We start from the raw sequence: 20,528 nt of genomic DNA on the forward strand, positions 1-20,528 counted from the left end.
TTGGCTCGTGGCTCTCCCTGGCTTGTCTGTACACTCTATGGCCAGTCTCAGGTTACTAACTTCTCCCATCATGATGGACACACTGGGTCTCCACAGGACTGGCGTGCCAGCCTTGAGAGAAGAGGGGCACGGAAGGGCAGAGAAAGAAGGGGCAGCATCAGGAGGGATGCCAGGACTGTCCTCAGCCCTGCCCCCACCCAGTGGAGACCAAAAGCCCCTCCCTTCCCAGAAGTGTTACTGTGGCTTCAGCTCTGCTCCAACACGCACACGCACACGCACGCTCCACTCCAAAACGCTCTTAATTAAGGGCAAACATTTGGAAGGGGATTTTGACATCCTCTCTTTAGGCCAGTTGTTTACATCCTTTTCTTTTTTTCTTTTTTTTTTTTTTTTTTTTTGCGGTATGCGGGCCTCTCACTGTTGTGGCGTCTCCCGTTGTGGAGCACAGGCTCCGGACACACAGACTCCGCGGCCATGGCTCACGGGCCCAGCCGCTCCGCGGCATGTGGGATCTTCCCGGACCGGGGCACGAACCCGCGTCCCCTGCATTGGCAGGTGGACTCTCAACCACTGCGCCACCAGGGAAACCCCTACATCATTTTCTGAGTCACAGACCCCTTAGAGAATCTAATGAAAGCCATGGTGCCTTTCCCAACTGCATGTATAGAACAAATTTTTCATTTAATTTCAAAGTCTCTATAAACCCTTGAAGCTTCCAGTGGACTGAGATTAAGAATTTCTAATCAGATCCAACTACTTCATTATCGATAAAACACTAAGGCTCAGAGAAGGCAAGAGACTTGCCTACAATCACACAGCAAATTAGTAGCAGAGCCCAGTCTGAAGCCAGGGTTCCAGATTACTGATTCCTTTCCACTCCCCCATATGGTGTCTCCCTCCCTTTTTTCTCCATGGTCCCCTTCTCAGTCAGTCCTCTCCTAGGTCCCAGCACAGACCAGAGCACGAATGTTCGGTAAAAGTGGTTATCAGGTGAGCTAGAAGGTGGGCCAACTTCCTTCAGCTGGTTCCTCCCTGCAGGTCCAGAGCAGATGTGGTTTGGTTGTAGAGACATGTGAGGGAACTGGGTCAGGGGTTGGCTGGATCTCTTCCGAGCCATTTCAGGCTGTGAATTCTTTTTTTTTTTTTTTTAATATTAAATGTGGGTTTTTTCTTTTTCTTATTTATTTATTTATTTATTATTATTTTGGCTGCGTTGGGTCTTCATTGCTGCACACCGGCTTTCTCTAGTTGCGGCGAGCGGGGGCTACTCTTTGTTTCAGTGCGTGGGCTTCTCATTGCGGTGGCTTCTCTTGCTGCGGAGCATGGGCTCTAGGCGCGCAGGCTTCAGCCGTTGCGGCATTCAGGCCCTAGAGCACGCGAGCTTCAGTAGTTGTGTCATGCAGGCTCAGTAGTTGTGGCGCATGGGCTTAGTTGCTCCACGGCATGTGGGATCTTCCCGGACCAGGGATTGAACTCATGTCCCCTGCATTGGCAGGCGAATTCTTAACCACTGTGCCACCAGGAAAGTCCCAGGCTGTGAATTCTAAGAGCTGCGGTCCAAGTAAAGGGCCAAGAGAAGTGTCCTCAGGCTACAGAGCAGGGGATCTGGAGCACGTCCAGCCTTCCTCTAAGTGCCAGCCAGGATCTCAGCTTTTAACACCACCTCCAGCCATCTCTGTTCCTCCTCTGCTCTGGAACCCACATTGTCTCCCTAGTGCCATAGCATCAAATTCAGATTCCTTTCCCTGGTGTTTCCTCTGCAGAAAAGGGGCTCATCTCTGCACTGGGGTCATTGCTCCTGTCCTGTCCTCAGATGGCTTGTGAATGTGGCCCAGAGGGGAGGGGGGGGACACTGCAGTGGGGATGTTGCTCTGCCACACCCGTTGTCTCTGCCCCCAGGACTGCAGTGCAACGCATCCGTGGACCTCATTGGCACCTGCTGGCCCCAGAGCCCTGCAGGGCAGCTGGTGGTTCGACCCTGCCCTGCCTATTTCTACGGTGTCCGCTACAACACCACAAGTAAGGGAGCCCGTGGAGGGCAGACCATCTCCTGGGAGGTGGGACAGGATGGGGAGAGCTTGGGACTTGTTGGAGGTGGGGAAAATAATAATGACAATGGCAATAATAGTAATGCCATTCATGGGTACAACCGCCGTTGACCAATGGCCAGCGCTGTGCTCTGCTGGGTATTCTGCTCATTACTGCCGATGCTCACGATACCCTGGAAGATGCTACATGTGACTGTGTTATATAACTAAGGCCTCCAAGGCTCAGAGAGGTTAGGGAAGTTGCCCAAGGTCAGCAGCTGGTACGAGGTGAAGCTGGAATTTGCATCCGGGTCTGTCTGACACTTTCTTCTGCAGGTGACACACTGGGTTTACGTTGGCATGAGCCATGAGGTAGGGCAGAGATCATCAGAAAGCCCTAACTTTGCTCAGAGAGGATACCAGGCCTATCCAGGGCCCTCCAACCACGAGATGGGGGACTCAGAGTTTTAGATCCATAGGCAGGGGGCTTGTCCTTGCATGTAGGCCCACAGGTGGGGTGGGGGTGGGAGACGACTGACCCAGGCAGGGTTTGTTCGGATACTTGATCCCCATGTAAACACCCTGCTCCCCTAGGGCCCTGAGCCTCCACCTCCAGGCTTTGCAGCTTCTTGCTATGCCACCTGTCACCCTCAGAATTAATTTGCTCTCCCCTGTCAAGGCCTCACAGCCCCTGCTTATCAAGAGGGCAACAGCTGCAGGCCAGGGGCCCTGAGCTGTCTGAGGGGAGGGTGGGGGGTTCCTTGGGTGGGCCCTCGGGGTCTGGTGGGCCTGAGATCAGAGCCCCCCCAAGAGGTGACAGAGGGTGACCACAGACACCAACTGTGACCTTTAACACAATTTTCCTCTCTTATGGCCCTCGGGCCCCTCATCTGAGGATGGAGAAGGCTCGATGACATGGCTTCTTAAGACTGTCCAGCTCAGAACTCCCAAGTTCTTTCTCCTGCCCCTCTCTTTTTTTTTACCAGCTGGATTAATGGGGTTTGGGTTGGGGGCCACAGCCAAGGAGGGGTGGGAAGGCCCTGGGGAGGTGTTGGGACTGGGCGGGAGGCTGGAACAGCCAGACCATGCAGCTTTGTGTGTCTGCAACTGCACCCTGGACCCCAGGAGGAGAAGAAAGCCTGGAGGAGGTGTGGGGAGAATGCAAGTAGGAGGAAGGGCAGGACGACCTAAAGGAGAGTTTGTGTATCCTGCCAGCCTCTAACTTGGGCCCATTTTAGTTGGAAATGCAGGCAAAGAGGCTAAAAATGCCCAAGGTCACAGGGCTTGAAGGCAGCTCTGGAACTGGGGAGCCAGAGCCCTCCTGCTGTTCCCCTCACCCGGCTGGGTGCCCTGCGCTGGAGCTCCCCGGAGAAAGGCAGCACTAGGGCTGGTGCTTGGTGGGGCATGGAGGGCTGCTTCCAGAAGGAATCCCCCAAGTCCCCTCACCAGAGCACCAGGTCCTGTCAATTCCACCTCCAAAGTGAGTCTCATGTCTGACCCTCCCTGCCCTCCATCCCCAATGCCACTGCCCAGGTCCAGGGTACCCCAATCTCCAACCCTAGTTTCTCATCTGACCCTGTCACACACACCCTTGCTTGGAGTCAGCCCTTCTGTGGGTCCCCATGGCCCCCATGGTCAAGTCCACCCGCTAGCTACAGTCCTGCCTATCTTTGCAGCCGGTCCTGGCCACTCCCCATGAACTACCGCCACTCTCATCCCCGAACGTGACTTGACATGCCCCGAATAAACCTTTAGTGCCTGGGCACATATAACTCAATTGGGTAGCCCTGCCATAAGTGGAAGCCAGGAGTCTTGGGTTCTAGTCCCAGCTCCACCTGTACCTGGTTAAGGAACCCTCTGCACTGGCTCTGCCCGGGCCTCAGTTTCTCCACCTGCAAGATGGGTGGTGGGAGGTTTGGGTGAGGTGCTCTCTGGGCTCCCTTGCTCTCCCCTCTGTGATCCCAGGAGAGGAGATGGAGGAGGTGATGGTCGCTTGACATGGGGGCAGGGCTGGAAGACTGCCCTTTCCAGGTGCCCCCAGTGCCAGAATGATGAGGAACACCCGTGTCAACAGTAGCGACTGGTAACCCAGAATTGTACCTGATCGTTAGGCGCTATTTAATTCATTTACCGACGAGGTGCTGCCAGGACCTCTAGGCCTTCCCCTTAATGGCCTCCCTCCCACTGCATCTGATCTTCAAAGGAATGGGAAGCATTTCCCAAAATATCCACTTTCCCATGACTCTCCAGGAGGACTGCTCAGCTCAGCAATTAAAGACAAGGAAGTCGCCTCCCCTGGCAAGGACTTGCTGCTTGTTGGGCCTGTTTTCTTGCAGGATCACCTCCTGCAAGCCTGCGCCCTCTAGATGACCCGGCCTGGGAAGGACTCCAGGCTCCCGCCCCACCTATGGGATTCAAAGGGGAGCTTGAGCCAAGGGGATGCCTCCTGGAATCCCCGCCAGTGCCCCCTGTGATAGCGACAAGTGACATGTTCTGAATCTTATGTAAGGTTATAGAAATATAGCTCCAAGACAATAATGATAAGAATAAGAACTCACACCACATGCCAGGTAGAGCTCCAAGCACCCTGTACATGTCAGCTAAAAATGCCCCTCAACCATTGAGGTAGGAACCCTTGTTAGGATCATTCCTACCTTGCAGATAAGGAAGCTGAGAAGTCATGGGACTCATCCAGGTTCACACACAAAGCTAGTAGCAGCTGGTGCCAGGATTTGAACCCAGGCTGTCTGGGTGGAGAGCTCGTAACACTACAGTATACTGCTTCTCTTAAGGCAGCAACTCCCACCCCTGCCCTCATGCCCCTTCGCACCAGATCTCTGACCCCAAGTCCCTTTCTTTGAAGACACTTTGGAGCAGCCTCTGGTCCCAGGCACCTTCCGTCCATGGCAGACACACTGGTTTCCCCTGCTTCCGTGCCTCCCCCCAGGCATCCCCGAAACCCCAGCCACTGAGCCCTCAGCCCTCTGGTAGCTTATCCCTCATTTAGCAGTTAGGAGGGAATCAGCAGCATCTTCCAACTCTGCCCAAGGGCTCAACTCTGCCGAGACGCAGGTCCACTGGCAGGGAAGCTGAGCAGAGCTTTAAAAATCCATTTAGCCTCATTTCCCCACTGGTGTGCTGAGCGAGAACAGCCTCTCAGCAGAAGGGCCGAGGGGCAGCGTTAGAGAGGCGGCCTCAGCCCGGCAGCCCTGGAGGCCAGGCCGGGGCTCCCTCTCCTGGGGAGGCGGCCGCAAGCCCACCTCCCACCCCATCCTCTCCCTCTTGTGTGGTGCTGCCAGCAGAGAGGCGGGTCCCAGGCTGGACGGCCTCTTGGGAATCAGCTGGTCCAGCCCTTCCTCTTACACATTAGGAGGGGGTCCTGAGAGGCCAGCTGGCCGATGGCACTCACGCAGTGGGGGCCCCCGTTCTGCCTCTCTCGTGGCGCTCTGCCACTGCAGGGACTGGGACCCAAGCAGCTTCCGCAACCTCCTTCGGCCCTGCTGGAGGGGGGGGAATGTGAGGTGAAGGTCAGTGTGAGCCATGGAAAGGCCTGCAGCAGGCGAGGGGCTCCGGTGGAAATGGCTCAAGGCTCTTCCAGCCAGTGCTCCCTGGTGTCAGGACCAGAATTTACTCAGGGAAACATATTTAGAGCTACGGATGCCTGAGAGGGGTACAAGGTGGAGCAGGGTGACCTCCACCAGCAAAGAAGAAAAGACTCCAGATTTGAATCTCCCTTGGACCCCACCCTACTGGGTTTCAGGGCCCTGGTGTCCCCGGGGGGCGGGCAGGAAGGAGGGTGTCCCGGAGCCCTGAAGCCAGTCCTCAGTTCAGACCACAGGCAACTCCCAATTTCCTTAGAAGGTGACACGTTCTGGCTTCCAGGCTGATGACTGCTTGGACCCCCCACCACCCCTTCCTGGGCCACATTCCTGCCTTTTTTCCCAAGTGCCATGTGCCAGGCTGGGAGCCAGTTGGAGCGGATCCTAATAACAAAATAGTTGCTACACGAGACCCACTCCCATGACATCCCCCAGCACATCTCCCATCTCCTGCCACCTGTCATTTTCTGTCCCAAGAGACCTCCACCATGGATGCTCCCACTATGTGACCCTCCAACATAAAGCCTGCTGTAGGGAAATGCCACCCTGGGGACCTTCCCTGACAGCTGCCCTGATATCCCCACCCCCGTGAGACACTGCCATGTGAGACCCCCACGGGATACCTCGCCACGGAGAGTCCCACTGTGTGAAACCTGTCATTGCATTGTGCCACGTAAGCTGTCACCACACTCCCTTCCACATCTTGCCTGACCTCGTGAGAACTGACTCATGAGAACTCACCATTCTTTTTTGCTACCATGTGAGACCCCAAAATGGGAGATTTCTCAGAAGGGTGCCCACCGTGTAATCTGCCCCGCATAAGGGCTTGCAAGGAGGTAGGAAACAGCCCAGTGAGCTGGTCAGGCCTCTGCCCGTGGGCCAGTCCCGTGGGCATGATTGTGCCAGCCTGGGTGGGCAGAGCCATGGCCCCGTGGGCAGGCATTGGGGTCACCACTGTATCTCTGTTGGGGGCCAGTGGGCAGAAAGAGGCAGGAAGGTGGAGGTAGTAAGAAAGCCCCTCCCCCCAGCTTCACCCCAGAGCCCCCCAGCAAGCCGGCTCCTGTGCTGGCCCAGATGGACGGTTAGATGGACAGTCGAATGGACGGACAGATGCTCAGTTCCTCTTCGGGAGAGGAGCCACAGGTCACTTTGACTCTCTTCTTTTTCCAGACAACGGCTACCGCAAGTGCCTGGCCAATGGCACCTGGGCCGCCCGCGTGAACTACTCGGAATGCCAGGAGATACTTAGCGAGGAGGTGAGGCTCCGAGCCAGCTACCCTGCTGAGGGCTGGGCCTGGGCCCCCAGCACGGCTCTGCGCCTGCTACCAGCCAGTCGGATGGGAGAGCCAGAGGCTGGTGTCTCTGCCCTGCAGAGAGAAGCCAACTGGGGAGCCAGAACTAGGCCAGCCTGTGAGTGGGCATCCTCAAGGGAGGGTGAGGCCAGAGGGCAGCGGGCAGGCTCTGAGAGCGGTGAGTTGAGTCTCCCTCCCTCCCTCCCTCCCTCCCTCCTTCCTAGCTCACTGGGACCGATTCTCATCCGTTTTCCACCCCACCCACTGGAGTGACACATCCAGGTCCAGCCAGGGTCCTGCGTTCGAATCTGGGATGTGGGTGGGAGGAGCCATGGAGTTGGAAAAAGCCCTTGAAGAGCCTTTCAAATATTTAAATGTTTTTGAGAAAGACGTTGCTTAGACGCAATACAAAATTCAAAAGGTACAAATGGGAAAACAAAAAAGTCTCTCTCCCAGCCCTGTCCCAGCCACTGGGCTCCCCCCATCAGAGGTAACCATTTTGCCAGTTTCTTAAGAATTCTTCCAGAGACAGTCTCTGCACAGGCAAGCAATTATGTATATATATTCTTTTTTGTTTTTCACCCAAACGTTGCATATTACACACTTCGTTCGACACCTTGCTTTTTTCATATAATCATCCATCTTGGCGATCGTTCCGTATCAGTACGTTAAGAGCATCTTCGTCCTTTTTTTTTTACATTTGCATAATATCACGTTGTACGGCTGTTCCATAGCTTAGTTAACCAATCTTTATTCTCATCTTTGCTTCTGACAAACAGCGCCGCCATGAATAACCTTTGAAGGGTGACGCTTGGCAGATGCGCGGGCATATCTGTCGTCCTGTGGTGTTGCCACCTCCGCCCCCCTTGTCTCCTCCCCTACATCTCCACCCACCCCTTTGGTGGGTGCTGAGGAAGGTGGGGGTCATGGAGCAGGAAGAAGGAGTGAGCAGAAAGGAAAGGGCAGATGGGAGATGCCCCAAGTTGTCCAAGGGCCCCAGGCTGCTGGGACGTGGGAGAGAGGGGCTGGTCTAGGCAGTTCCAAGAATTCCAGTGCCTAAAAGATCTAAGCTGGAAGGGACCTTGGAGACCCTCCATCCCATCTTGATCTGCCTGGTGATAAGAATCATCCCGAGCACTTGTTCACATACAGGGCTACACCCAACATCCGATACGTCAAACTCGCCAAGGACAACCTGGGAATCTGTATTTTTAACAAGTGCAGGGGGGAGTGTGTGTGGGGTGGGTGATGGGGAAAAAGTGAGAAACTCTGATCTAGGGTAACCCGTTCACCTTACAGCGAGGGAGACTGAGGCCCAGAAAGGGGGAGTGACTCACACAAGGTTACACAGCCAGCGTGAGTCGGAGCCTGGACCCCGGGGGCTTTGGAGGTGGCTCCCTTTGCCCAGAGCCAGGGACTTGGTGTGCAGTGAGGTTGATGGTGGGAGAACAGCTTTACCCACCTAGCACCCCGGCCACCCGCCCCGCGCATGCCTTGGTTAGCCGCTCCCCCAGGCTGCCTGGCCTCACATCACTGAGATACTGGGGCTCTGCTATCTCCTTGTAGAAGCTGCAGAGGTAGGACTGTGCTTAGCCCAAAAGAATGACTTTAGTAGTGCTGCTTTGGCAGACGAAAGAATTACTTGGGATGCACGGCTAGAGGCTTCCTGGCATCTAATGTCACACAGGCCAGGCCATATGGTCCACCCCAGGCCAGGTGGGTTGGCCCAGCTCCCCAGTGACCTGACCTGAGCAAAGATAGCCCCCAGGTTGCTAAACATCCACATGGTGAACCAACCCCAGAAGTCCAGGGCTGGGGATGAAGGCATCCACCTGGACTGGGGGAAGAAAGTAAGGTTCCCATGTTGGGAAACGTAGTCGAACCAGAAGAGATGGGCTCGGGTGGGGCTCGGGTGGGCAAGAAGACCACTCAGCGGAGTGGGGAACTCCTTACCTAGCACACAGTAGAGGAGGCAGGAGGATGGGAAAGGCAGGTCTGTGTTGTCTGCGGCTCTTAGGACCGCCGTGCACGCCCGGAGAGGGACGGTGTCGGGGAGCACAGCTAAGGCAAGAAGCCTGCAGCCCCTCCGTCGCACCCCACCCTGCGCTTTGATCGTCCTGCTGGGTCTGCAGGGCCTGAAGCTGACCATGTGTCTCCAAGTGGAGGTCAGATGGCCAGCCTCCTGCCTTAGGACAGACACCCTCCCCCACCCCAGAGGAGCGGGCGTCTGTCCCCTTCTTGGACATCACCAAGCTGGAGACGTCACAGCTGCCTTCAATCTCCCTCCCTGCATTGGAGCCTCCTGAATGTCAGAGGACATTCACGGGCCCCCAAATCTCTCCTGCTCTAATTTAAGCCTCTTCCTTCTAGTTGGCTGATGGGGGACACTCAGCAGCCCCCCTTGCCCCCAACACCCTTCAAAGAATCGGGGGCAGAGAGGCCCTTCTCCACTCTGCAGCTCCCACCCCTTCTGCCTGGACTGGGGTCTCTCCCTCTCTCCACCAGCGGGTTGGGGGGAGAAGGCGGATTGGGGGGCACCAGCTTCTCATCAGGCCCCTCTTAGGCAGTGTAACGGGAACAGCACCGGCTTTGGAGGGGTTTGGATTCTGGTTCCAACACATGTGCTGTGTGACCCTGGGCAGGTAACTCAGCCTCACTAAGTCTCAGCTTCCTCGTCTGTAAATGGCCAGAGAGCAGTTCAGTCTGCCTCCTGGGGGAGGGAGGGCGGTGTCCGCCTGCGTCTTGGCCTATAGAGGGCGCTCCATCTATCCGCCTCCCCTCGGCCTCATCACCTGAGCTCAGGGGAGGCTGTTGTGTTCACCAGGGAGGGGGGATGGTTGGGGGGGGTCACCAACCATCGGGCACCCCCGATGGGGTCACGGGCACCCCCGTTCGTCTGGTTGCAGGGCTCACCCTCACCCGGGCTGCCCCGCCCACCCTTTCCCCGGCATCCCCCACTGGCCCCTTTGCCTAGCACTCTGGGTAATCAGTTAATTTAATTAGTGAAAATGCCATCCCCTTCTGCCAGCCCTCAGCCTCGCCAGACCCCTCCCCATTCCCAAGACTCCCCATCCCCTCCTGGAGCTACTGTGCAAGAGGAAGAGGAAAGTCGCCAATTAACCTAGCTGCCGATTTCTCAGCTCTGGACCCGGACTCAGCCCTAATTAAGCATCAGCGCCCCAGGAACTGCAGATAATGGATTCGCAGAACCACTGCCTGTGAAATGAGACTTGTGAGGGCGCCCAGAGGCCAGGCCAGGGAGGAGACCTGCCCACAGCCATCACCAGCAGGGGACAGGCCCCCAGCCGGGGAGCTTGCTTCATGCATGGCCCAGCTCCTGCACTGACCCCCTGGCACCAGCCTGCACCCTCCCCCCACACACTTGTCTCCCTCCACTGCAGAGACACCCCAAACTGCCCCAGACAGCTCTCCCGTCCCCCCACCGCTCCCTTGACACTTGCACACACTCTGCTTCCCTCCCCTACACTCTGCTGAGCTCGGGGAGCCCTGGCCTCCGGCACATCCTGGGAGGGCACACACTTTGATGGGACATAAAAGGGGCTCTGGGGGGTGTGGGCTCGTGGGCCGGCGTTCAGTGCTCGCAGAGGGGGTTGGTTCGACCAGGGCTTCTGGAATGCTTAGGAATCATCTGGACTTCTTGCTAAAATGAAGATTCTGACTCCATGGATCTGGGGTGGGGCTTGAGGTTCTGCATTTCTTAAGATTCCTGCAAGCTCCTAGGTGATGCTGACGTTGCTGGTCTGGGGACCACACTTTGGGGAAGCAAGGGGCTGGAGTGCCCAGGGTGGGGTGAGGGAGTAGCTCAGGAAACCCAGGTGGAGAGGGAGAGCCTCAAAACGGGGTGGACGGGGGTGGGAGAGAGGCTGGGGCAGTGGGGACCAGGTGGGCCCTGCAGAGAGTCTGGTCAGAATTACTTATTGGATTCTGGTCGTGAGGATGCCGAGGGGTGGCTTCTGCCCAGTGCCACACTGTGCCACCCTCTTCAGGGTACTTACCTGCCAGTCTCTGGTCTCCAGACTGGACAAGGATAGAGCGCTGGTCAGGTCCCCAGGGACTGGCTGTGTCCATGGGTCCTTCAGGCATCCCAGCTGCTTCTGCAGTTAACGGTGGCTTTCTCAGGAGGTCACCGACTGTCTCAGGGTGTCATCAAGATCTCTTGGAGTGTCACTGGGTGTCTCTTAGGATGTTGCTGGCTATTCTCTCTGGGTGTCATTGAACACCGCTCAGGGTATCACTGACCACCTCTTGGGGGTGACTGGCCATCTGTCCTGGTGATGCCGGTCATCTCTCGGGGTGACACTGCCATCTCTCCAGCGGTCTTCTCAGGCTCTTGCTGCACTGTAACCCCCCAGCTGCCTTGCTCTTTCTCAGTTTGCATCAGGCTGATGTGGCAGGTGAGAAGCAGGGCTGGGAGCCAGCCTGGGCCCTCCAGCTCGAGGAGTCAGGCAAAGCTGGTCCCCTGCCTGGTTGGGCCCAATTCTCCCCTCTCAGCCTCCGTGGAGAAAACCCCTCATGAGCCCCCAACCTCCCCGTAGAAGCTCCCTGAGAATTCTGGGCCCAGGACGAGGAGAGTGCTTCTGTTTTCAGTCCCTGCTTATCCCCCAGGAAATGTACCGCGGGGACGGAGGAAGGAGGGTCTTTAAGGCCACGCAGACCTGTATGCCGACGCTGGGCCGATTATGCAGCCCCTTCAACTGGAGAAACGGGGACAGGACAGTCTCAGAGGGCAGTTGTGAGAAAGAAAAGCAGTGATGTCTGTAAAGCCCCTGGCGCAGTGCCCAGCATACAGTCGGCGCTTAATAAATGACTCATGCCACCCCAAACCAAAGGACCCCGGCTCAGCCTGCTGTGGGGGGGCAGTGAAGGGCCTCCCTGCACACTCTGTTCATCTTGCCCACCTGGGCCTGTGCATGAACCTGGGGCATCACACTGTTCTGGGCTCCACAGACTCTGCCATTACCCAGGGGCTTCGCAGCATGGATCTGTGGAAAATTTAATAAGAGGAAATTAAATATCAGTTCCAGACAGGCTGGATGTGTGCATATCTGCTGGAGTCTCTGGACTTGGCATCTACCGCCAGGCACTCAGAGATGCTACCCCGCCGCCCCCCGCGTTTATATGACGGCAGTGAATACCCTCTGCCCCTCCTGCCCTCTCTCCCCACTGCCATTTACACCTCGCTGGGTCTCAGCGCTTCAGAGCCTGAGCTGCTAATGTGATTTCCTGTCATGTTCCTGAAAGCTTCTTCCAGGAAAACCAGCCCCTAGAACAGAGCTGCCTGCGCCCTCTGGGCCTCAGAGCTTCTTCGGTGAGGACGCCCCTTCAGAAGGGGGAGAGCGGGGGCTGGGGAGAGCAGGGGAGGGAGGGCTTCACCCCTTCTCAGATGCCTGTTAGGTGTCCTGCTTCAGAGGTGCACCCCTTGTCCTTGGGTGGGTGAGTTTAGGCCTCAGTTTCCTCATCTGGAAGATGGGTAGGGCTGGACTTGATCCCTTGGGACCGGTTCTGATGCCCGTGGATTCTGTACTTCCGACAGGAGGGTCCATGGAGAGCCAGGAGCTCTGGTGGCTCTGAAAGGGTGCACAGGTCTCCTGCGAGCTTGTCTTTCTGTCAATACTTGCCAGTTTCCGGCCATCATCATGCCCATGCCCCACCCCAGAACCTGGAAAGCGTGAGGGAGGGAGGGGTTACCAGGGACCCTCCCCTCGCAAAAGCCAGTGCCTTTCCAACATCCATTTTTCCTTCCTGCACTCGACACACAGTTCCCAGCGCTCCACCGTGTGCCACACTCTGGCTCTTTAGCCCCTGCCCTCTTGGGACCTACAAAAGGGTGATGGGGGCCTTTGCTCTCACGGGGTCAGGAGTCTGCAGAGAGCTGGGCCCTGGAGACCCCAGTCCACCATCAAGGGGTGGGGACCCGTCTTCTCCCTCAGCATCTTGTCAATCTGCACATGAAGGTGAGAGGTGGTTTGAAGCTGAGTGACCTTGAACAAGTCCGTGTACTTTTGGGCCTGTTTTTTCTGCAAAATAAGGTACAGACCCCCTACTGGCTCTTCCCCCAGTGTTGCCTTGAGGGTTTGAGAAGATAACAGATATGAAAATACTCTGTAGGGAATTCCCTGGCGGTCCAGTGGTTAGGACTCCAAGCTTTCATCACTACCGAGGGCCCGGGTTCAATCCCTGGTCGAGGAACTAAGATCTGCAAGCTGTGCAGTGTGGCCAAAAAGAAAAAAAAAAAGGAAAGAAAATACCCTGTAAACGGGAGGGCTTCCACACTCATGCAGCGAACTTTGATTGGAAAGGGGCCTGCCGCGTTTCCCAGCTTCCATCAGTGTATGAAATCAATGAAGTAATAACATTGGGAACTTTGTTTTAGTCCTGGGAGAGGACCCCATTGACTTCAAGCAGACCCCCTGGGTCAGGAGTGGGACCCGGGAAGCAAGTTATAGAGCCTAGAGAGGTTTTTTATGGTTTCTAATGATTCTGTGGATGCTAATCCACAGCAACTGCCCTTTCCCCTGCTCACTGAGAGGAGCGGGCCTCAACAGCAGTGGGAGGGATTTAGGGGTGATGGAGAAGGTGGTGGCTCAACTCAGAAACGGGAGGAGGAGAGAAGTCCTAGAGGGTTGGTCTGCACCCACAAGGACCACCTGGTTTTGGGACTGAACGGAGACGTGAACATGAGAGAACATCTGTGAGCCGCGCATGCGTGTTTGTGCACACGGAGTGGGGAACCCTATGTGATATGGAGATTCAAGTTAACTGATATTTTTCCCACAGCACAGAGCATGAGATTGGGGGACAGACAGACAGACATAGACTCAGATTGGACGGCACTGCTCTAGGGCAACACCTCACACATGCAGGGGCTCAGGAAGGGATAACTTGTTATCATGGTCCACTTTGTCCCAGGCACCTGTGGGGGTGGGCTGACCTGGCACATCCAGTGGGCACAGGGGCACAGCTATGAAGGAGCCTCACCTCTGCCCCTCTCTCCTGCCTCAGAAGAAGAGCAAGGTACACTACCATGTTGCCGTCATCATCAACTACCTGGGCCACTGCATCTCCCTGGTAGCCCTCCTGGTGGCCTTTGTCCTCTTTCTGCGGCTCAGGTGAGGAGGCCCTGGCATTGTCCCCCGCCACACCCCCCAGGCCTTGAGCAGGGGGGAGAAGTAAGATACAGGAGGCAGTGGTGGGCTGGGGGAGTCCAGCTCCCTCACCTCAGCGGGAGCAGGTGACAGATACACATGTCCCAGGTCTCTTGGAACCTCTGGCAGGGTCACTTCTGCAACCCTGCCCAGTGACTGCAGAGGGGAGGGGGATGGCCAAAGCCCAGGCTCACCTGTATCACCCACACCCAGGCCGGGCTGCACCCATTTGGGAGACCAGGAAGGTGGAGCCCACTTTGGGTTTGAAGCTGCCTGGGCCCAGCTCAACTGCCAAGGATGCAGGTGGCAGTGCCAGCCAGGTCTGTGCCAGGAATGGAGGCTGACAGCAGGGGCTGAGCATCAGGGCTGAAAGCTGGGAGGGAGGCATATTGCTGGAGGCCTTTTTATGTTTTCTGAGCCTCCAACTTGGAGCTACAGGGAGGGAAGGGTGCTCATGGGAGAAGGGGAATCCCTAGTAGCCAAGCAGCGCTGGCCATGCGGCAGGCTCTGCCCCGGAGCTTAGGCCTGGGGGGGCCACAGTCAGGAAGGGACCTGCGGGACAGAGTCACTGCCGCCACCTGCCAGTGTGACTTAGCCCGCCCTGCTCGGAGCCTCGGTTTCCCCATTCATACATCTGGGCTGGAGTGATGCTGGTGACCTAGCCCTCATCTTCTCTCTCCTCCTCTTCCGCCCGTCACCCACCCTCCCCTGCTGCCCACAGGAGCATCCGGTGCCTGAGAAACATCATCCACTGGAACCTCATCTCGGCCTTCATCCTGCGGAATGCCACGTGGTTCGTGGTCCAGCTCACCATGAGTCCAGAAGTCCACCAGAGCAACGTGGTGTGTCCTGGAGGGGCAGGGTCTGGGTGGGGCTGCCTTTGCAGAGGAGGGACCGGAGCCAGGCCTTGGAGCCCACAGCACAGGAGTGGGTCCTGGGGGGTGCCCCGTCCTGCCGGGAGGAGGCCCCAGGCTGCTCCCTCCCATCCCCCCTCCCTGGTTAATCATCACCTCTGATGGGGTGGGCGGCAGGGCTGGTGCAGGCTGGTGACAGCCGCCTACAACTACTTCCACGTGACCAACTTCTTCTGGATGTTTGGCGAGGGCTGCTACCTGCACACGGCCATCGTGCTGACGTACTCCACCGACCGGCTGCGCAAGTGGATGTTTATCTGCATCGGCTGGGGTGAGCGGGCCAGCCCCCTGCCCTGACCCGCCATCCTCTCCCCACCCAGACTCAGACCAGCTGGCTGGGGGCCTGAGACTGAGGCCAGGTTAGGGTGGTGGGGTGCGCACACAGCCCTCTGCCCCTACTTGGGGGGCAGGGACAATGGGAACATCTTAAAGGAGGCATGATAGGCCAGTGAGTACCTGGGGAGGCCCTGCCCGCCTCTAGGCCCTGGGCTGCACTGGGGTCTTCCAGGCCTGCATCCCCCAGACTCCACCGACAGGTCCTGTGACTGCCGGTCTCTCCCTCAGGTGTGCCTTTCCCCATCATCGTGGCCTGGGCCATTGGGAAGCTGTACTACGACAATGAGAAGTAAGTCACCTCCTCTTCACTGCCCTCAGGGCCCCCTGAGCCCCGAGATCCAGGCTTCCAGCCCCGCTCTGTCTGATGCTCCTCAGGGACCTTCAGCCATGTCACCTTCCCTGTCAGGGCCACGGTTTCTTCATCCACATAGGGAGAGTGCTGGGGGTCAGATTCAAACTGAGTCTCCCTAACAGTGTTCTGCCTGAGGTGGGGCTGGACAGGCAGGTCCAGGCTCTTTTATCTGTCTCGGGCTTTCGCCACAGGCAGAACAGCCTAAAGGTTACTGGCAGTCCCCGGAGCCCAACCACCCAGGTTCTGAACGGTGGCTCCCATCATTAAGTAGCTTTATGACCTTGGGCTAGTTACTACAGTGTGCCTTAGTCTCCTCATCTGTAAAATGGGCATCCTCATAATAGTGCCTCCCTCAAAGTGTTCTTGTGAGGATGACATGAGTTAATATATGTTAAGCATTTACAATAGAGTCTGGCACATAGTAACTGTCATATAAATGTTTTCTATTAATAAAGACTTGTTTTAACAAACAATTCCATTGATTTAATAGGAACTGATCCAGACAATCTCAGAGACTCCTTCCAGCTCTAAAGTCCTGAGGGGCTGTACTTAAATGGAAGTAGGTGTTCCCAATCACCCCTGAAAACTGCACTTCCGCTGCAATGGTTCTCAGCCTTGGCTTGTGTTAGAATCACGCAGGAAGCTTTAAAAAGTACCGATGCCCAGGTTTGACCTCCAGAGAGTTGGATGTTATTGGTCTGGATTGTGGCCTGGGCACCAGGATTTTTTAAACCTGCCCAGGTGATTCTAATACGAAGCTAAGATTGAGAACCACTGAAAAAGAGAGGCAGAAAAAGTGGACATAGATGGCCAGGGGAGGTGCCAGGATCTTCTTTGCCAAAGTGTTCTCAGGAACCCACTGTCTGACTGGGGTTCCAGGCAGCCTCCATCACCATGGCTATTCCTCTCCACCCCTGACAAGGAGCCTGGAAAATTATATTCACGTTTAGGAAGGATCAAGGTGATCCCTCCTGACTCCGGCCCAGCCTAGCTGGCTCTCTCTGCATTTGCACAGCCGGGGGTATGGGGGCCTGAACTGGGAGTGGGGGACAGCTGACAAGCAGGACTGGGGGCTTGGCAGTATTCCAGAATGGTGGCCTGGGTCTCAGAACAGGAGCATTGTAAATCCTGGGCGATGGAGCCTGTGCCTGCAGGTGTGAAGGTGAGTACAGGGAAGGAAGAACAAGTTTCAAACAGCTGCCCAGTGTGTGTGTCTGGGCTCATCTTGGAGCAAAAAGGATGGCTGAGCACAGAGGAAAGTTGGTCTGAGCGTCTCTGGAGCCCCACCTTGTGGTAAGATGCTGACACTGCAGCAGAAGGGATCCAGGTGTGAGACCTGAGAGAGACTGCAGGCTCTGGGGCCAAGGACTGGACCTGGCCCCAGGACAGCTTGCGTTTGGTCTGCCCCGTGTTTTTTGAGAACTTGAATTGCTTCCAAATTTTGAAAAAGTCAAGAGGTTTCACATGAAAATCTCAGTTTATTGTTTATGGAAGCGTGCTGAGATCTAGGTACTGTGGATCTGCATGCCCGAGGGTCCATCATCTCTGCACAAGACCATGGGGACTTCCTGTGTGCCTCATCCCAACCCACTCCCCAGACCTCCCTAGGTCTTGCTGGAGGGAAACTCAAGAAAACGAAAAGCAATTCTGCCTCTCACGACAGGTGGAAACTGTAGAGTCTCTGCCTCTAGGTCGTTCAGGCTGCCATTAAACAAATTCAGAGATTGTTAGCTACGGAGCGTCACTGCATGACACGTACAGGGCAAGGCCCCCCTCCTGGGCATGTGCCAGAGACACAGTGGGGACTGAGGGGAGCAGTGTGTGTTGGACCCATGCCTGTTCTGTTCAGCGGTCTTTTCCCCAATCCCCCTCCCTGCCACAGTGCCTGCTTCCAGCTTTATATCTCAAAGGATGCTATCCATTCTGCAGATGGAAAGCTATCTTGACCTTTTGCCAGGGTTGGGAATGGGGCACCCAGATCCTGGCTTTTGGCTCCAGTCCTGGCCTGGCCAAGCACTGTTCCTCCCTCATGCCACTGAACAGGACCCAGGTGACCCTCCTCCTCTTACCTCTGTGGCCTTCTAGGTGCTGGTTTGGCAAAAGGCCTGGGGTGTACACTGACTACATCTACCAGGGCCCCATGATCTTGGTCCTGCTGGTAAGAACTTGGGTAGGGGGACAGGAGAGAGGGGCTCAGTGGGGAGGGGCAAGCAGGGCTTACGTGGTCTAAAAGGATCCCTCTGCCTAGAGGTGGCGGGCAGAGGGCCAGGAATATGTAAGGGCTCATGAAGGTGGAGGGAGAGCAGCAAGGGGGCGGAGACCAGACCTGGGACAGCTGAGTCCCTGCCCCGTCCCCCACCTTCCCTCCAGCATCTTGCACACACTCATGCCCAGGCCATCCCACCGTGTGTCAAATTACAGATCAATTTCATCTTCCTTTTCAACATTGTCCGCATCCTCATGACCAAACTCCGGGCATCCACCACGTCTGAGACCATTCAGTACAGGTAACCAGGCCTGCCTCCCCTACCCATGGGGCGCTTCAGAGATCCCAGCCTCTGACCCAGGGTATCCCCCCAGGCCTGAGAGTCCCTCCTGAAACCCCAGCTCCCCTTGTCTCAGACATTCCGGGGATCTGCTACAGCCCTCCCCCAGACCCGGTCCCTCTCACCAAGCCAGAGGCCCCAGCCCCCTCCCGGGTGGGCTGTGACTCTGGGCCTCCCCCCGCTACCTGCCCCACCCCAGGAAGGCTGTGAAGGCCACTCTGGTGCTGCTACCCCTCCTGGGCATCACGTACATGCTGTTCTTCGTGAACCCCGGGGAGGACGAAGTCTCCCGGGTCGTCTTCATCTACTTCAACTCCCTCCTGGAATCCTTCCAGGTACAGCCGTCCCCCACCCCAACCCCTCGCCCCAGCCCTGACTGTCCCCTGCACCTCTTCGGGTGGGGATTCTTCCAGGCAGGGGCCTGGAGGAGTGGGAGGCTGGGGACAGAAAGGGGTCAGCCCCGAAGCTGGATGGGGCCGCACCTGCCCCCGTCCCTTGACCCACCTTCTCCCTCCACCCCAGGGTTTCTTCGTGTCTGTGTTCTACTGCTTCCTCAACAGCGAGGTAAGGACCTGGGACCCCAGGACTCGGGGCGGCAGGAGGCCTGCTGGGACCAGAGACTGTCTGTAGCCTCCTCCTGCCCGAGGTGGCAAGCCCACTTCTTTGCTCTCATAGGCAGTAGGTGTGGGAGCCAGAAGCCGGGGCTCCAGTCTCATCAATGAGTCTGTGAAATGGGCTGTTGAAAACCAGGAAGCTGAGCCCTGGGACAAGGGGTGTATGTAGGTTGAGGGCAGGAGATGTGTATGGGTTGAGGGTAGAGATTCTTTATGGCAAAGGCCATATGGCACCTTTGGGTGGATTTGAGAAAGGTACCCCTTGCTCAGAACGCCTGAGAAAATTGTCCTAACAAATATGCAAATCATGGGCTTCCCTGGTGGCACAGTGGTCGAGAGTCCGCCTGCCGATGCAGGGGACACGGGTTGGTGCCCCGGTCCGGGAAGATCCCACATGCCGCGGAGCGGCTGGGCCCGTGAGCCATGGCCGCTGAGCCTGCGCGTCCGGAGCCTGTGCTCCGCGGCGGGAGAGGCCGCGGCAGTGAGAGGCCCACGTACTGCAAAAAAAAAAAAAAAAATGCAAATCAACCATGTTGATGATGTGAGTGTTGCCACTTCGGATGTGATCCCCTGTGCACGGCTCCCCTGTATAGCTGCTTGTGGAAGCCCTGGGGGAGGGAGGGGGGTCCTGAAACCCGGGCTCAGACCTTACGCTCTGCTCTCTGCCCACAGGTCCGCTCTGCCATCCGGAAGCGGCGGCACCGATGGCAGGACAAGCACTCGATCCGCGCCCGCGTGGCCCGCGCCGTGTCCATCCCCACCTCCCCCACCCGCGTCAGCTTTCACAGCATCAAACAGTCCACAGCACTCTGAGCTGGAGGGCCGTGGCGTGGCCCCCAAGATCCATGGCTGGGGAGATGGTCGCCAGGCTCAGCTGGCCGCCCTGTCTGTGGAGGGGACCAGCTCTCTCCCACACCCTGTACCCCCAGGAGTAGCTGGCTGGCACTGAGAGCTCAGGAGGCCCCTCCCGCACCCCCAGCTGAGCAGGAGTTCCAGGCCTCTGAGAGCAAGCAGTCTGGGCCGTGGGATGAATGGAAGACAACCTATAGGCCTGTACTGGGCCCAGGGCCTCTGGCTCCCCTTTGCCCCAAGAATGGAACAGAAAAGGAGTGGAGATGGAGAGCAGGGAATCCAAAGCAGCACGGGGGTCCCTCCAAGAGGTGTTTTTTTCCAGAGCACAAGATGGCAGCCCGTTGGAGACCCCGGGATGTCCTCAGCGACTGTGGGGGGGGGGGCATCCACTCCTCCAGGAGCATCATGGGAAACTTGTGACAGCGTTCAAGTCACCGTGATGATGCCTCCAGGCCTTAGCAATGCTTTCCAACACCACTGGGAACCAAGGCCATGGTGTCAGAGGCCCTGCAGACATGGTTAGAAATCAGGTGGTATCATCAGACATCGGGCCACATCACCGAAATCCTCCCAAGCCACCAGAAACTCATGTGACCCTGTGGCACTGCCACCAGAAATGCCCTGCCTCGCTGCCTTGCACCCTTGGGCCTTTACCACCCCACAGCCCACATGGGTTCCCCCTCCTTAGCCTCCTGCCCCAGGTGTCTCCCCCTTCGTGAGATGATGGGGAGGTGGGAGGGTGACAGAGTGTCCTAGAGCAAAAGCCAGTGTGTGCCCCAGCCAAAGCCAGCCTCCCTTCGAGGGGCAGAGAATACTGGGGGCCACCCAGC

General features: G+C 57.0%; 1 protein-coding gene across 1 annotated transcript in view; it reads left to right on the forward strand.

The window, feature by feature from the left end:
- The window catches only part of CRHR1 (corticotropin releasing hormone receptor 1), a 51,297-nt gene extending 31,611 nt beyond the window's left edge, over positions 1-19,686 (forward strand). Inside the window, exons 3-13 of the mRNA XM_060080853.1 lie at positions 1,900-2,019; positions 6,797-6,882; positions 13,942-14,048; positions 14,806-14,926; positions 15,116-15,269; positions 15,563-15,623; positions 17,772-17,844; positions 18,108-18,193; positions 18,432-18,567; positions 18,755-18,796; positions 19,519-19,686. Coding sequence (XP_059936836.1) covers positions 1,900-2,019; positions 6,797-6,882; positions 13,942-14,048; positions 14,806-14,926; positions 15,116-15,269; positions 15,563-15,623; positions 17,772-17,844; positions 18,108-18,193; positions 18,432-18,567; positions 18,755-18,796; positions 19,519-19,659 — 1,127 coding nt within the window. The 3' untranslated portion in view covers positions 19,660-19,686. The remainder of the gene's footprint in view (positions 1-1,899; positions 2,020-6,796; positions 6,883-13,941; positions 14,049-14,805; positions 14,927-15,115; positions 15,270-15,562; positions 15,624-17,771; positions 17,845-18,107; positions 18,194-18,431; positions 18,568-18,754; positions 18,797-19,518) is intronic.
- The last annotated feature ends 842 nt before the right edge of the window (positions 19,687-20,528 follow it).

Source organism: Mesoplodon densirostris, chromosome 18, assembly GCF_025265405.1.
Source record: "Mesoplodon densirostris isolate mMesDen1 chromosome 18, mMesDen1 primary haplotype, whole genome shotgun sequence".
Taxonomy (NCBI): Eukaryota; Metazoa; Chordata; class Mammalia; order Artiodactyla; family Ziphiidae; genus Mesoplodon; species Mesoplodon densirostris.